At 28.7% G+C, this 15,367-nt stretch overlaps 1 protein-coding gene and 1 long non-coding RNA gene across 3 annotated transcripts; one reads left to right on the forward strand and one right to left on the reverse strand.

The window, feature by feature from the left end:
• The first annotated feature begins 1,502 nt into the window (after positions 1-1,502).
• LOC107164153 (fatty acyl-CoA reductase wat-like) lies at positions 1,503-14,421 on the forward strand. Of its 2 annotated transcripts, none has more exons than XM_089222348.1 (12): positions 1,503-1,619; positions 7,007-7,165; positions 8,789-8,882; positions 9,968-10,090; positions 10,180-10,305; positions 10,514-10,662; positions 10,941-11,050; positions 11,392-11,584; positions 12,851-13,019; positions 13,164-13,288; positions 13,429-13,686; positions 13,811-14,421. In XM_089222348.1, exons 2-12 carry the CDS (start codon positions 7,008-7,010, stop codon positions 13,896-13,898), a joined length of 1,593 nt encoding a protein of 530 aa, XP_089078474.1. In that variant the 5' UTR covers positions 1,503-1,619; position 7,007; the 3' UTR covers positions 13,899-14,421. The 2 variants fall into 2 exon arrangements, with proteins under 2 accessions (XP_089078474.1, XP_089078473.1); XM_089222347.1 differs by lacking the exon at positions 1,503-1,619 and adding an exon at positions 3,436-3,722.
• LOC149056683 (uncharacterized) lies at positions 10,170-10,560 on the reverse strand. Its single transcript, XR_016190765.1, has 2 exons — positions 10,446-10,560; positions 10,170-10,344 (listed from the first exon to the last, which is right to left on the reverse strand). It is a non-coding gene; the product is annotated as an uncharacterized LOC149056683 (long non-coding RNA).
• Positions 14,422-15,367: the final 946 nt, after the last annotated feature.

Genomic DNA, 15,367 nt, shown 5'->3' on the forward strand with positions numbered 1-15,367 from the left:
CCTAGAATCTAGGGTCACCAGTTTATATTAATAAAGGGTCACATTGTTGTTAGTATGTTCGCAGTTCATTATAATTTGGATGGGGGCCGGAGGAGAAGTATTGGCACCATGGTTCCTCCTCCGGTTCTCGATACTAACGAAAAAAAAGAAAAAAAGTTCATTATAATTTCAAACTACTGAAATCAGTAAAAACAAACGAACAAAAATCAAAAATTATAACACTAGAATGAATAATATTATCGGTTTTTACTTATTTTTCTTCCTTGCAGTCCTAAAATTTGTCCATGATCTACATGTGGCCTAGATTATAAGAACCGTGGGCGTTCAGTCCCCAACAAAAAACTACTCCACCGACTTTCGTGCCCAACAATCATTCCCTGGTATTTTTATTCACTAAATTTAAATTGCTATTTTTTTTTTTAATTTAAACTTTCTATTCTTTTTTTCGTTAAACGTAAAATGTCAGTAATAAGTATAATATTTTATATTAATAAATTATAACATTTTAAAAATATTATAAAACATAATATTGCCTATAATGTCAATTGCGTCAATTAATTTTTTTTGTATTTATTTATTTATTTTATTTTATTGGGATTTAATATTTCCCACACGAGACGTAACAGCTGGTAAGCGCTATGTACGCTTGAAATTTACGTCCGTGCGTAAATTCGTTTGTTTTTGTGTTGCATAAAAAAAAGTTAAAAAGTATAATTAAATTAAAACAATATAATGCGTGGTCGCGTGGACTTTACGCCCTATATCTATAAATATTAAATTACAATTGGTATATTGGTATATGCATATTATATGGAATGGATTCAATTAAAATTGAAGAAAACTGTCTTTACTCAAGCAATAAAATACACAAAAAAAAAACGACTCATTTCAATAAATGTTGGTCTCAAAAAACTCTCTACAATAGATGACATTAAAGTATTAAAATCATTTTTAAGTATAAGGTTAGGTTTATGTATATTAGGACATGTATTTATTTTTTAAATAGATGAATAATTGAAACTGACTTAACAATTAGTATGACTGTAGTAAAATGATTACATTTTTTTAGGAATCATATCGATAAATATAAAATAATTATAATCACACAATTCACGGAAACACCAATAATTTCATGAAATTACGATTTAAAATACATACATTTAAATTTAAAAAAAAAAACTGTCAATGATACGTCCGCTTTACGCAGTGTCGTATTTATGTCCGGGGGCGATCAGTAAGATACACACACCTTCTCAATTACTACTGATAAGTAATAAATAATAATTATAAAAGACCTTATTGAAGTTATGTATAATATCGCGATCGTGTTCACATTCATTCGTTTATTTATTTTATCTTCCTATACACGCAAACGAATATGAGATGATGCGAAATGATTAAATTTTTGTATGTTGTGCTCCTTCGGCGACCAAAATTCTATCGCAAATAATATCGTATATAAAATGGTTCCTAGTTGTTTTTTAGAACACTCGCAGTTATTCGATACAACAGACGCCAGCTGCAGTATTGAAGATTGTGGATTTCAGTCGATTGGACGTTTCACATCATCACACCCCGTTAGTGTTATTCGATTGGAGTCCTGCTGCATTAAAATATCGGTAATTTATTAAATTTCTTGTATTATAAATTATTACAAAATTATGTTATCATATATACATGTTTTTTACGCGTTGAGTTTTGATTGAATTTTGGAAATTTTCTTACACAGACATATTACGAGTACCTATATATTATTATAATGAAATAAAATCATACTAAAAGTTTTTTTTTCTAAGGTAAAAACAAAATCTTGAATTAAATTATCGAAAAATAGCTTATATTAAATGATACTATAAACTACATTATTATTTTACATTGTTAAATTAAAACGAAAATAATTACTTTGAGTCTAAACGGCTCTTTTACTTTTAGACACGTTGCTGACCCCAGCCTTGGGACAAATGCGTATAACGTCCGGTGAGTAGCGGGAGGGGATACGTTGAATGAGTGGGTCGAAACTGCTTGCCCTTGATATTTGGCTATCATATGAACGTAGTTAGGTTAGGTTTTGTACCTTCTTCCTCGAATTCAGCACCAAGTTCCTTATAATGGTGCAAGTTGGTGGGCCAAGGAATCCGTGGTAAATGAACCCAACTGTTGATGCCGTAAACACTTTTTATTCTCACGTGGGAGTAATATTTATGGATTATAACAATATCATAATGTACCTATAGTAAATAATTATAGACTTTATAGTTAGTAGTCAAGATTCATTATAAATGGTCTCCACAAGGGCATCCTAATCTTCTGATTGTTAACCCAGTTTCCAATAATGTCCCAGAAGCAGGGGCGTCATTTCAGGTTTTCTTTCGGGTGTGCGAAGTTTCAAGCAGGCCATTTTGAAATTTCACCAGGCCATATAAAAATAGATATACACAAGTATATGTATATTATCCTGCGTTCAATTATTTCCATACATTATAGACCGGTTATTACAATTTGATTTTAATCATATAAATAATTGTGCATTCGTGGCTCGTGCATTATTTTAGGCTTCAGCAAGGCGCAGGCCAATTGTAACATTCTAAAAGTAAGGGGTGCAACCGCACACCCTGCCACCCTCCAAATGACGCCCCTGCCCAGAAGTTGACTCTCGTTTAAAATGTGCAGAGACCTTCTTACCCTTTCAGTATTATATATTATATTCATTATTTTTTTTTCGCTTAACAATCGTCGTTTGGAGCTTGCAACAGGGTGGCTCACTATAGAACTTAGAATTGACTTAATACCGATTTAAAATTATATACTTTTCAAATATCTTGTCGGAGACAATTTCAAGTTTTGGAAAATAAATTCAATATATATATTATTAAAAAAATATAATATAACTATTATTTATTTTCATAAATTAGGCTCAAATTAAATTTAAGTTATACCCGTTCAACAATAATTTTTTAGTGAGTGAAGTAATTTATGTCTTTTAAAGATCCATGTGACTTTACAATAATTTGTTTCACACTATTTCAGGTCCTTTCCCTATATAAATTTTGTCATTCAGTGTAGTTGTGCCTGTTACACCTCCAAATAGGTTTTTTTTGTACACATAGTGTTTTTTAAATAAAAATAAATAGTGATTATAATTTTTACTGATTTTTTGTATTTATCGGAATAGGAATGGGAATAGATTCGTTTCAAAGATGTAAACTGGTGTGTTGCTCTTCGAAATTGAGATGAGACTTTTTTTCTGTTAACTGTTATTATGTCGGTCGTACTTCTACTGTTATTAAAACATGTATAATTTGTGATTTCTCGGGTATGAGTATAGCGTGTGCGCTTCACCTGTGTCATGCGGAATTTCCCCTGTTTCGCGCGTGCCCTAGACCGTCAAATGGTATTTAAGTGTATCGGCGGCGTGGTATTGATACGGATCCACCGCATAGTCAGTTCCATCAAAGCGACCGGACTGTGCACGGGTGACTGCAGACCTCACGACTTTGAACGATTTTCTGTTTTGATTATTTGTTTTTTTTTTTTTTACTCAAATATTTTATTATATTGTTTGTTGCTTGGATAGATTTTTTTCACGATTTTTTTTTCTAAGCAAACACTTAACAGTATTTTAAATATTATAATAATATAACAAACAGTAAAATTGCAAATTACGAGGATTTCCGCAGTGAACCAAAGAGTCCCGAGCACAATAATAAAAGAGGATTGTACAGGTATTTCATATTTTAAATGTCTTCATCAATAAGATGATTGTTATTAAGGGAATGATTTGAACAGCCATAGGAATTTAATTTTTTAGAAAATTTCAGTATTATTCGTTAATGTATTTTGTACGATAACATTTTTTTTTATAGAATTGTAATTCCAATTCATTAGAAATGTTTCATTAAATATAAATCTATACAAATAATTATGTACTCATTGATTTAAGTAGATATTTATATTGTATGTACAACACATAATTGATTTATCTAAACTATATAGGTAGGTAAACTATTATATAGGTATACGTTTTTAGTATAAGTATTGCTGGTCAAAAATATGTTATTGGGTACAATATTTTTATAAGACTCGTTTAAATTACTATATTAATTCTTTCTTACTTACATATTATAAAAATTAATGATTTAAATTATTTATTTTTTTATATAAAATAATTACAATATAAGTTCAATTAATGTCAACAAATAAATAAGATAATTAAATAAACTTCTGCAGTTGATTATTTATAACGTGACATTTTTATTCGAATATATTTATTTCCAACAATTTTTGATTTAACAGGTATTTGGTTTGATACAAAAATAATAACATAATCAAACATTTTCAAAACAGTTTTATCTCAGTCTATTAAATACGTTTTTAACGTTTTAATTTATTGTTTGGTTTATCTACTTTCTCGAATTTGACAAATAAAGAGTTTTAGAGCCCAAAATATAAATTGATAAATTGATATATATATAGATTGACAATTCGTTGTCTGAAAAACATATGAATCCGTGTACTTATTATACTTATTATAATTTAATATGACTCACGAACGTATACGAATGAATGTATAAATAAGATGATTAATAGGTACATGCTCTGTTGTTGTTTTTCTTCTAAAATTGAATGTGCGCTATATAATTCAAATAGTTTTTTTTTTCATTAGGTATAGTTAAAATAATCGTATTAATAGTATTTGATTCGTGTTAAATTTACTAAAAAATAATCGATAAATTATATTCATGCATTTTTACGTAAATATTATAAATTCTGAAAAACATTATCATAGGGGGTCATGCCTGTCCGACGACAGACGCTGAATCGGTAATTCAAACCTATGAGTCATTGTATTTTGAAATTATAACATACTAAGTAGCAAGTTCAGTACCTCGCTCAGTTGATAAACAAATTAAATTATTTTTCCATGGTCAAAGGTCTTGATACACATTACTTATTATACATTCATTTTGTCGTTTGAAAGATGAATTTGTAATTTGTATTACAGATATTTTACACATCTGGTAATTAAACTTTCAAGCGCAAATTTATGAATAGGTACCGGCTTCGTCAAAAGTTATCTATAACAAAATATTATTATAGGGTACCAGTTAAAATTATAAAAAAAAACCTATGAAAAACAAAATCACGAAATGTTTTAACAGCGAAAGTAAATAATTCTATTCGATATATTTTTCGTAATCATATATAAAAGTAAACTATCATCACAGTATTATAAAATTAAATTAAAATTCGATAAAGTAGAAACAATCCAAAATTTATTAGAATTTTTCTTAAAATCGTTGTGTCTAATAAATTTAGATTATACCTATTACACCTAGGTACTGCTAAAATTTATATCTTTCTATTATTTACCTACGACATAACATCTCTGTATATAATATGTATGATATTATCAAATAATATATGTTCATAATAATTTAACTATCATAATATATTTTGTGTTTAGTTAAAAAATAAATATTTTTATAATACCTTATAGTTTAAATACCTACGTGTCAGTGTATTGTGATAAATATACATATAAATTATAGATATACCTACTACAAATAGTACAGCGTCGTCGACGGCTAGCAATAATAAATAATATTTTATTTTACTATAAAAATTTTAAATCCTTTTCCTTGATTCTACCAACGCACTATTCGTGTAATATAAAAGCTAAAATAGGGCTGCAAGGTTTCGATATAATTAATGCTAGGAATATTGCTGTATACTATTGCCTATTGCCCGGAATTTGCATTAGCAGCTACATTATTGGAAGAATATTTTAAATAATATGTATAAAAAAAAAGTAATATTTATAAGAACAAAATGTATTCGCGATAACACACCTATATAAACATTAAGCCAAAAAGACAATATTCAAAGAATGTATATATCAGAAAAACAACAAAATAAGTGATAACTACCTACACATAGTATGATAGAAATTATATCAACAAAAATTATATTGTTTTCGAAACCAATCCTTTGTTGTGTTACGTGTTATATTTTTCATCTTAAAAATCTTAATCCCCTTTCTAGATTCATTAAGATGCGGTCGCTCAATCATCAGTAATAATAATAATATTACAAGGTTAGTTGATTAATAAAAATGTATATATACAAATATCGAATTTTCCTACGAATTTATAGTATCAATATTTATTCGTCAGCTCGGTTTGATTATTACAATTTATTATATTTATATTATATTATCGTCATGTGAAATCATTTTATTTGAAGAAATACTGACATTTTATACATGCATATTATTATAAGGGTATATTTCAACATATTTTGTTTGAGTAATAAATAATAATAATTGAACGCTTACTCTACTTTACTGTCAGTTCATTCGACTTAAAATATTTAACTGATAGAAAGGTATTAATCAAGTATCTTTGTCAGAAATTATTCATTCCAGTGTTATTAGATGCTCCGGTATTATAAGATAATGTCAAATTTTGCCATTCTTTGAACTATGTAATTTTCATTCTTTTTCATTCCTATTTATCCTACACGTTATTTGAAAAATAATCCTTTGTAGCAGATGATAAAACTGGTCAACGAAGTCCAATCATTTATTATTTGATTTATTAAAACTACAGTTGTCAACGTTTCCTACACTATTATATTTAAATTATTTCATTGTAATTTTTACTATTTTTATTGCTATTTAAGTTCTTCAACTTTTGTTTGTCTATAATATTAGTTTTATCGTATACCTTATACTGTTTATCTGTATTTCGTATTACATTAAGGACGCGATGGTAATTTTTCATTATTTCCCTCTGCACTCCATTAATTAACCTATAGTATTAAGAACGTAAGTATTTGATCAGTGGAAAGTCGTGCACAGTTACCGGTATTAGGCAACTTATATAACCAAGGATAATATTATATGCACCTTAATATAATTCACAAGTCACTACAACAACAACAATATTGTTCATTGTTGGTAACCCGTAAAATTTTTTTCACAATTCTTATTGTCTTGACGTTTCAGGATGCCTGCCGATATCGAAGTCATGGATAAGTTCGACTCGAACAGCCAGAGCACAACTCATGATTTCTCGGAAATTCAATCTTTTTACAATGGTATGACGGTTTTTTTGACTGGCGCCACTGGATTTGTGGGTAAATTAATACTGGAAAAACTAATCAGGTAACAACTCTATTCATTACAACACTTCTATATATTATATTACATGATAGGCTATTGTTTAATCGCATTTAAATTGTGTTTTGTTGATGACGTGCATATTTTGTAAGTTCACAACACAATATTTATGAAATATATTCATAGACACAATGTGATATGACTGTACTATGTATAGTAATACATAAATAATAATTATTACGCGTAAGCTTAATAAATTCAACTCAACTATTCGATTTTAAACTTTAATAGTTTCTCGATATTTTAGGTGACAGAGTTTTAAAACTAAAAGCTAAGACTTTCTTGCCATGGTTTAGATTAAAATTAATTACTAGGAAATATTTTAAACGTTACTTAATTTTAATTATTTATATGTAAAACGTCACATGCCTCAATATTCGATATGTTGACTATTGATTGGTTGTACGATTATACTATTATAGTAAATCCGATGAAATATGTCAATGCCAAATAAACTTCAAAAGTATCTCCGCAAGAATTAACGCATTTTATGTGGAATGATCATAATGATCATACCCATACCATAATATTGATAATTAGCTACGATTTTAATTTTGTTGATATTTGGCTAAAATTGTATGGTCATTATTAATAACATTATTACGTGAAAATATAGTGTTATACACAGCAAACGTTGAAATTGGAAACTACTTTGTAGAACTCTATTTATGCTATACTTGATAGTGCATCAATGACGTACCTACAGCACACAGCATATAAGTTTGTTAAAAATTATTTATTACATAAATGGTAGACGAAAATAATTTTACCTAGGTATATAGTATCTAGTATCAACTCTACAATTCTATGGTATTATAAATTAAAATTCATATTCAAGATTGTTTGTTCCGAATTTAAATACATTTCCATGTTCGTATATTATAATAGTTTATCACGACATCGGAATACTTGAGTACTTATAGCTGCATACACATTACACAGTTTACTGTAATTTATGATTAATAACAAAACACGGCAAACAAAGAACATACAATATAATGTACTGTGCAGGCGTATACGCAGAATACATAATAAGTCTAAGTCTACGCAAATTGGCTTGGTTTTTTATCTTATTTTTTTATATAAATTTTGAATTCGAATTTGAGAATTAATTCTTATTTGACTACGCGTAATATAGTATTATGATTTGATATACCAAGGTCATTCAAAAAATTATTTTATAAAAGAAAATATCTATACTCTACAATTATATTGACAGAATCAAACCGTGTTTTATTTTATGTATAAGTATAGCGATTTATAACACATTAGCATTTAAAAATTAATTGGGAACTTATTAAAATTAGTATAGGTATATTACTACGGCTTAATGACATTCCATCATACATTTTTGCTTTATAGAATTTGCAAAATGCAATATAATGCCTCTAATGTTTATAATAATATAATATTTTTTTATCGAAAATTCTAATATTGAAACATAAAAATAATTAAATATGTGTTTAAAAAATCACTTTTTTGACATTTTAACTAAATTAAGAACACTTAAATTTTAGCTCAATGGCTCCAAATGTAATAATCCGTTAAAACAAAGTATATTATACAACAATAAATTAACGAAAAAAATTGTTTTATTTCTTGTTTTAGAACTTGTTCCGGAGTTAAACAAGTTTATGTTTTGATCAGAGAGAAAAAAGGAAAAACTACAGAAGATAGGTTTAAAGAACTCTTCAATGATCCAGTGAGTAAATATTTATTTATTTATTTATTTAGATAATAGTTTTACAAATTCAACTGTTATCATGTAAAGATAATAAATTATCATTGGATTTGAATGTATAATTTTACGATTAAATTATGTTACATTAAATATTTTATACTTACAACATATATAGGTATCATTGAATATATTATAATTTTTAGTAAATTTGATTCTCTAGTATTACTGAATCGGAATTATAAACATAAATATTAAATTAAAATATTTGCTTGTATAATTCTTTATAAAACGTAAATTACCAGAAAAAGTACCACCACAATTTGAATTAAACTTATGAACTTACTAATTTTTAAACATTGTGAACACAAAATAAATAATACTTGCAAATGGATTTTGACTAGCCATATTTATGTTGTTTCTTTTAATCAAATGTGTGTACAAAAACGACATGGAAAGAACAATAATATTTATAAATAACGAGTGCAAAATAAAAACATATAAAACGAATAGCAAAACACATGCTATTTGAATGACAAAAATATAAAGAAAAAAGCGTTCGACCTCTAAAAAAGACAATTAACACTGGGAAATTTAAATATATAATATATCCATTTTCATGTTTATTTCTTATTTATTTAAAAAATATAAATTTAGATAAAATCTTTTTATTCTAGTAATACAATTATTTAGTAAAATTATATTGAGTGTATTCTGTAAAACTCAAATATTTAATATGAAAAATATTAGACTATACATTTTTCTTTTAACTTCCGCATTCGTATCTGCATACATGATATAATTAGTATATATTTTTTCATCTAATCATGGAAATATTCTGCGCACTATCGTTCATTTATGTGTTATTAGTTTTATCTTTCCAATCGTTTTTAAAATCAGTGCTTTAACGATTTATCAAAAGTGAATATAATATACATTATACAATCAACGTAAAATCACTAAGGTATCAATATAAGAAACCACGGCCAAGTAGTCAAAGTGTCAAAGAGTAATAAAAATCAATAATAAAATTAAATAAACACCGTTTATACATTTTTTATCATACATTCAATTAAGTAAAACGTGAGGTGTTCGATTTATGATTTCAGGTATTCGAATTAATAAAAAAAGAACAACCCAACTATTTGGAAAAGATCACAGCAGTAATCGGTGATTGTTGTTTACCTAGTTTAGGAATAGAAGAGAAATACAGGACCATGTTGAAAAATGAAGTAATAATAACATTCAGTAATAATTTTTATAATAACCGTTAGATTTTTGTCTGATAATAACACCTTTTTAAAAAAAAAAAAAAAAAAAGGTTAATATTGTTATACACTCCGCCGCTACAGTAAGATTTGACGAGCATTTAAGAAAAGCAGTTAACATCAATATAGTCGCCTTGCAGGATATGCTGAAAATGAGCCAAGGAATGAAACACTTAAAGGTAGGTATCTGATGCGTTGGTAATTGGTATGCACTCGTTCTGTAATATATATATATATATATATTTTTTAGTAAATGAATTTATAATACAATTAATAATAATAATAATAATAATAGGTAATTAAATAATGCAATACTAACGAAATATTAAATGGTTATTTATTTTTATTTATTTTCGTTTTACTTATGATAACTGTTTTTGCTTATAGGCTTTCGTTCATATTTCAACAGCTTATTCGAATTGCGCCGGGAGAAAAGTCGTGGATGAAGTATTCTACAAGCCACCAATATCTGGAGACAATTTGTTTCAGCTCGTGAACTGTCTTGACGATGACTACATCAGCAGAATTACTCCTTCGTAAGTATAGTGCCCTTTTATGATCTATGCTCGTGGTTAATAGATAGAACAAATACCAAGAATTAATTGAAATTAACTTGTATATGTATACTAATGGTACGAAAAAATAAACCATGAAAGAGTTAAAAGTTAATCGATTACAATTTATTGATTTCTTTATTGTTCAAAACTTTAAGATTGGTCGCACTTTATGAGTAAAATTCATTGACGGATGGAAAATTTTGTTTTTGAAATAAACGAAAACAACTATTTTACCACGTCTTTTTTTGTTGGTGTAGAGTGCTGAAAGAGTGGCCAAACACATATGCGATGACAAAAGCAATTGCTGAAGGCGAAATTGCAACATACGGTAAAGGGTTACCCATCGGAGTGGTAAGGCCATCTATTAGTGAGTATAATGCATATTATATAAATACGCCGTTGATCCTATATGATATTACATTGAAGTGGCGCAACCACAATCTGTAGCCCTTTGAACCGTATTCTAGTACTTTTATTAAATGATAAACTCCATTCTGTATTTATTATTAAATATTGTTAACTACAACCATAATAATAACAACAGTAAAGCAATATAATACTATACATGTTGAAAATAAAAATATAGGTATATTATGGACCTTTCGCCTCCCCCCACTAAGACGTTTCTGGTTGTAATACTGACAATATCATAGTGGACATTATTGTGAAGAAATAATATGTGTTTTATATATTTTATTTGAATCGTAGTCATCGCTACTGACAAAGAACCAGTTCCCGGATGGATCAACAACATTTACGGACCGACAGGAGTCGTAGCGGCCACCGGAATTGGACTTATGAGGTGCATGATCGCCGATGCCGACCTAAACGCCAACCTCGTGCCAGGAGATTACGTCAGCAACGCCGTTTTGGCCTCCGCCTGGGATATCCACAACAAATGGTGAATAACGATTTTACATAACAAGTATACCTACACGTCCTACACATATACGGGGATATGATATTTTCTTATTACTTCTCATTCCTGTGGCAAAAAAATCGGCTACCTACCTAAAAGTCTTGTTATTATACAATAATTTATAAGAAATTAAAATATTCACCCCTGCCGACGACTGATTCTCCTCCCGGGTCCCCTCTAAGGTTAGGCCAAACTTTTTAAAAAGTAAGATAGATACTTTAAAAATGTTATAAGTATTTGCTGCAGATGATGTTCGGCCACTATCTATTTATAATATAATTACACACAGGAAAATAATATTATTCTTTCCATTAAAAGTTGTATTTTTTCTCCGCTAATAAATACTTTACTTTGTATATAACGCATAAAAGCATGTTTAATAGATTAAACACCTAATTAATCGCTTATGGTATAATATGGTTAATTATTTTTGTGAACGACTATAATATTCCTCTAAATATATCGACTAAGTCGATAACGGCCTGTTTGGTTGGCTCCATGTGGATGATGATGTCTAAAAAAATCAGTGGAAAAATCTATTCTATCTATTATTTAGGAGCAATTTCAATAAAAAAAAAAACTAAGGGTGTTAAGCTAAATATTTTCTCATTTTAGTTTTATTTTTTTTTTTTTGTAGGAAGAAGTTTTTGTTACATAAACATGAACATTATTTGATGGTGCTAATTTTGAAATTGGAGGTGATATAGCCTCTAAATCTTCCTCCTATTTGCATCTATGATTAGGGGCCTTCTCGGTTACATGTTAGGTACATATTATTATGTTGTTCGTATACAACAGTCGGTAAAGTTATTAAATTATTGAAATTTTGACGGATTTTCACAGTGCTATAAGCACGCAAGTTGATAGTAGAGTTAAGTCCATTAAGTTCATAAAGTTGTATTGATTTTCAACCTAGCTCCAAATATTATTATTATTATTTCAATAATAAAGCGATTTATTCACGCGATAAGTAATTTTTTTTATAACCACCGAGACGATATACACACATATCGGTTTAATGGTTTGCACTTATTCGATAATTGTAAATAAATAATAGTTGCAGCTTATGGTTTTATAAATACATCACGTGTAGGTTTAGTTGCTGCGAAGTTGTGATATTACACTAATACCTTACGAGTAATTCAGTAATAATTAATATTATATTGTAGATTTACATTTTGGATGTTTTGAGCATAATCGTGTAATGCCGTAATGATAGATTAAAACATACATTACTAAACGTTTTAGGAAACAGCATAAAAATTCCAATCATGAAGTTGAAGCAGACGGTTTGAATGAGGAACAGTACGTGCCACCAATTTACAATGTGGTTTCTTCAAGCTCCAACCCTTTAACATGGAAAGAATTTTCAATCTACAACAAAAAATATGGACTCCAATCGCCCTCCATAAAAGCGGTGAGTGCTCCGAAGACGTTTTTACATAAATCATACCTAACATAATATTTTGTCAAAAATGGTTATCATCATATTTTATTGGACGGAGTTTATACCTATAACCAAACGAAAATCATCGTTTATTTTATCTTTTTATACATATAGATTTGGCCAATTATGTTGAGGCTTTCCAAAAATAAATACGAATATACAATCTTATGTTTTCTTCTCCACATCTTACCCGCATTCTTCATCGATTCCCTGGCCAAGTTGATGGGAAAAAAGCCACAGTAAGTACACAATGACAAAAAATATAAATATAACGCTATAATATATTATGACCCAAAATAACGCGCTTCTGCTCAACGACCTATCATCGTTTTATATTGACTCTCGTATATTGCCTACAAGTGATTTTCAATTTTCACAGATTAATGGACGCATACAAGAAAATGCACAAATTTTCCGAAGTCATAGCGTACTTCGCCCTACAGTCGTGGATGTTCCACGACAACAACACGACATCGCTGATGAAAAAGATGTCAAAACTGGACCAGTCCCTATTTAGGTTCGACATGACCAAATTAGATTGGAACGAGTATTTCAAAAACCACGTGTTGGGCATTCGACTGTACATCGTGAAAGATTCAATAGACACGATACCGGAAGCGATAAAACGAAATAAAAAGTGAGTACAATAATATTACACAGTGTCTGACAGCCAATCGGTCGTTATTTGTTTTTTTTTACCGCGAGTATTTGCAGACTATTATTATTATTTATGATTATGTTGCAATAATTTGTGTTTTCAGATTGTATATGATTCACTACACGTTGATGTCCTTATTGGTGGCATTACTGATGTTAGTAGTATACGAACTGTTCCTACTATTCGTGTAGGTAATTCAAACCTCGGTCGTCCTAAACGGAAATATTATAACTGTACATAACAAACATATTTGTAGAATGTATATGTTGGGTATATTTTTCACCTAATTGTCGTGAAATTTGTTTTGTGTCTCATCACGATGTATTTTACTATTCGTAAAGTTGTATAATTTCATGAAAATATTTATACCGTAATTTATTTAAAATTCAATTAACTTCATTTTATTCAATATCTGTCGTTGTACATACTCGATATTGTATGCATACACGCTACTTTATTAAAATATTATGTAGGTATAGTGTCTGTATTTAGTGTAAGTGGAATTAATAATAATTATTGTCAATACTGAATATAGTTGCATTGATATAATATACCTTTCACGTTTTTTAAATGTATAGTTATAATATTTATATCAGAAAATGTTATATTATGATGTGATTGACCTTAAGATTATTATGTGTAATTAAAAAGACTTTTAGTTATTATGTAAATTATTATAATAATATTTATAATAAATTTATTTGGTGGAACAAATTACTTTTTAATCGTATTATTTTTTTTTGTCTTTAGCAACAAAATTGTATCTTTTAAATCATTTTAATTTTAAATATTTTCAAACTACACGCATTTTCGTTATATTGTGTTTTTTCAAGCGTTTAAATAAAACGTTAAATTGAGTTTAATATCATAATTTTATAACTACAAACGAATAATAAAAATAGCCTCATTACTATATATAAAGTAATTATACTAGCAAAAATGGAATACGGTGCAGTCATTTATAATACGGCCAGAAGCAAAATTCTCAATACACTAAATCCTGTACACAATCAAGGCATTAGACTAGCCACAGGTGCCTTCCGCACAAGCCCAACTGCAAGTATTATGTGCAACGCTGGAGAACTCCCACTTGAATTTAGAAGGATTAAAGAAACACTAAAATTTGTAACTAAATTCTCAAATAACAAAACTCAAGTTCCAACCAGAAGACCTCTGAATATACATAACAGTCCAAACATACCTCTCACTATCGATGACCCGTATAAGAACATAGCAGATATAATGAAGTTCAAACCAATTATATTTAACAGAATTACCTTCCCGTCTTCCCCTCCGTGGATGTGGAATATTAAGCCCAATACCCAACTACTCGAATTTGACAAAAAAATCTCCTCAAACTCAATTATAATAAATAACTTTTCAGAAATAATAGAAGGAAAATACCCTCACCACATAAAAATCTTTACGGACGCCTCAAAATCCCCAAATGGAACCGGTTTCGCATTCATAGAAAATAACAAAACTTCAATGTTCAAATCTCCTCACGAAACCAGCATTTTTTCCGCTGAAAGTCAAGCCATACAAAATGCAATCTCACACGCGACGACCTTAGCGTCTGAAGAAATACTTATAATTAGTGACTCTCTTAGTGCACTCCTAGCCCTCGAAAATCCTTACCCCAAAAACGAAATAATTCAAT

This window comes from Diuraphis noxia, unplaced genomic scaffold (genome assembly GCF_037042655.1).
Source record: "Diuraphis noxia isolate RWA-SAM2 unplaced genomic scaffold, SU_Dnox_SAM2 contig0003, whole genome shotgun sequence".
Lineage (NCBI taxonomy): Eukaryota > Metazoa > Arthropoda > Insecta > Hemiptera > Aphididae > Diuraphis > Diuraphis noxia.

Excerpts from the sequence above, each read along its gene's own strand:
- LOC107164153 (XM_089222348.1), top strand. The coding sequence starts at position 7,008 with ATGCCTGCCGATATCGAAGTCATGGATAAGTTCGACTCGAACAGCCAG. Across the intron at positions 11,051-11,391 it reads AGTGGTAAGGCCATCTATTA|TCATCGCTACTGACAAAGAA; the intron begins GTGAGTATAATG and ends TTTGAATCGTAG. Across the intron at positions 11,585-12,850 it reads TGGGATATCCACAACAAATG|GAAACAGCATAAAAATTCCA; the intron begins GTGAATAACGAT and ends TAAACGTTTTAG.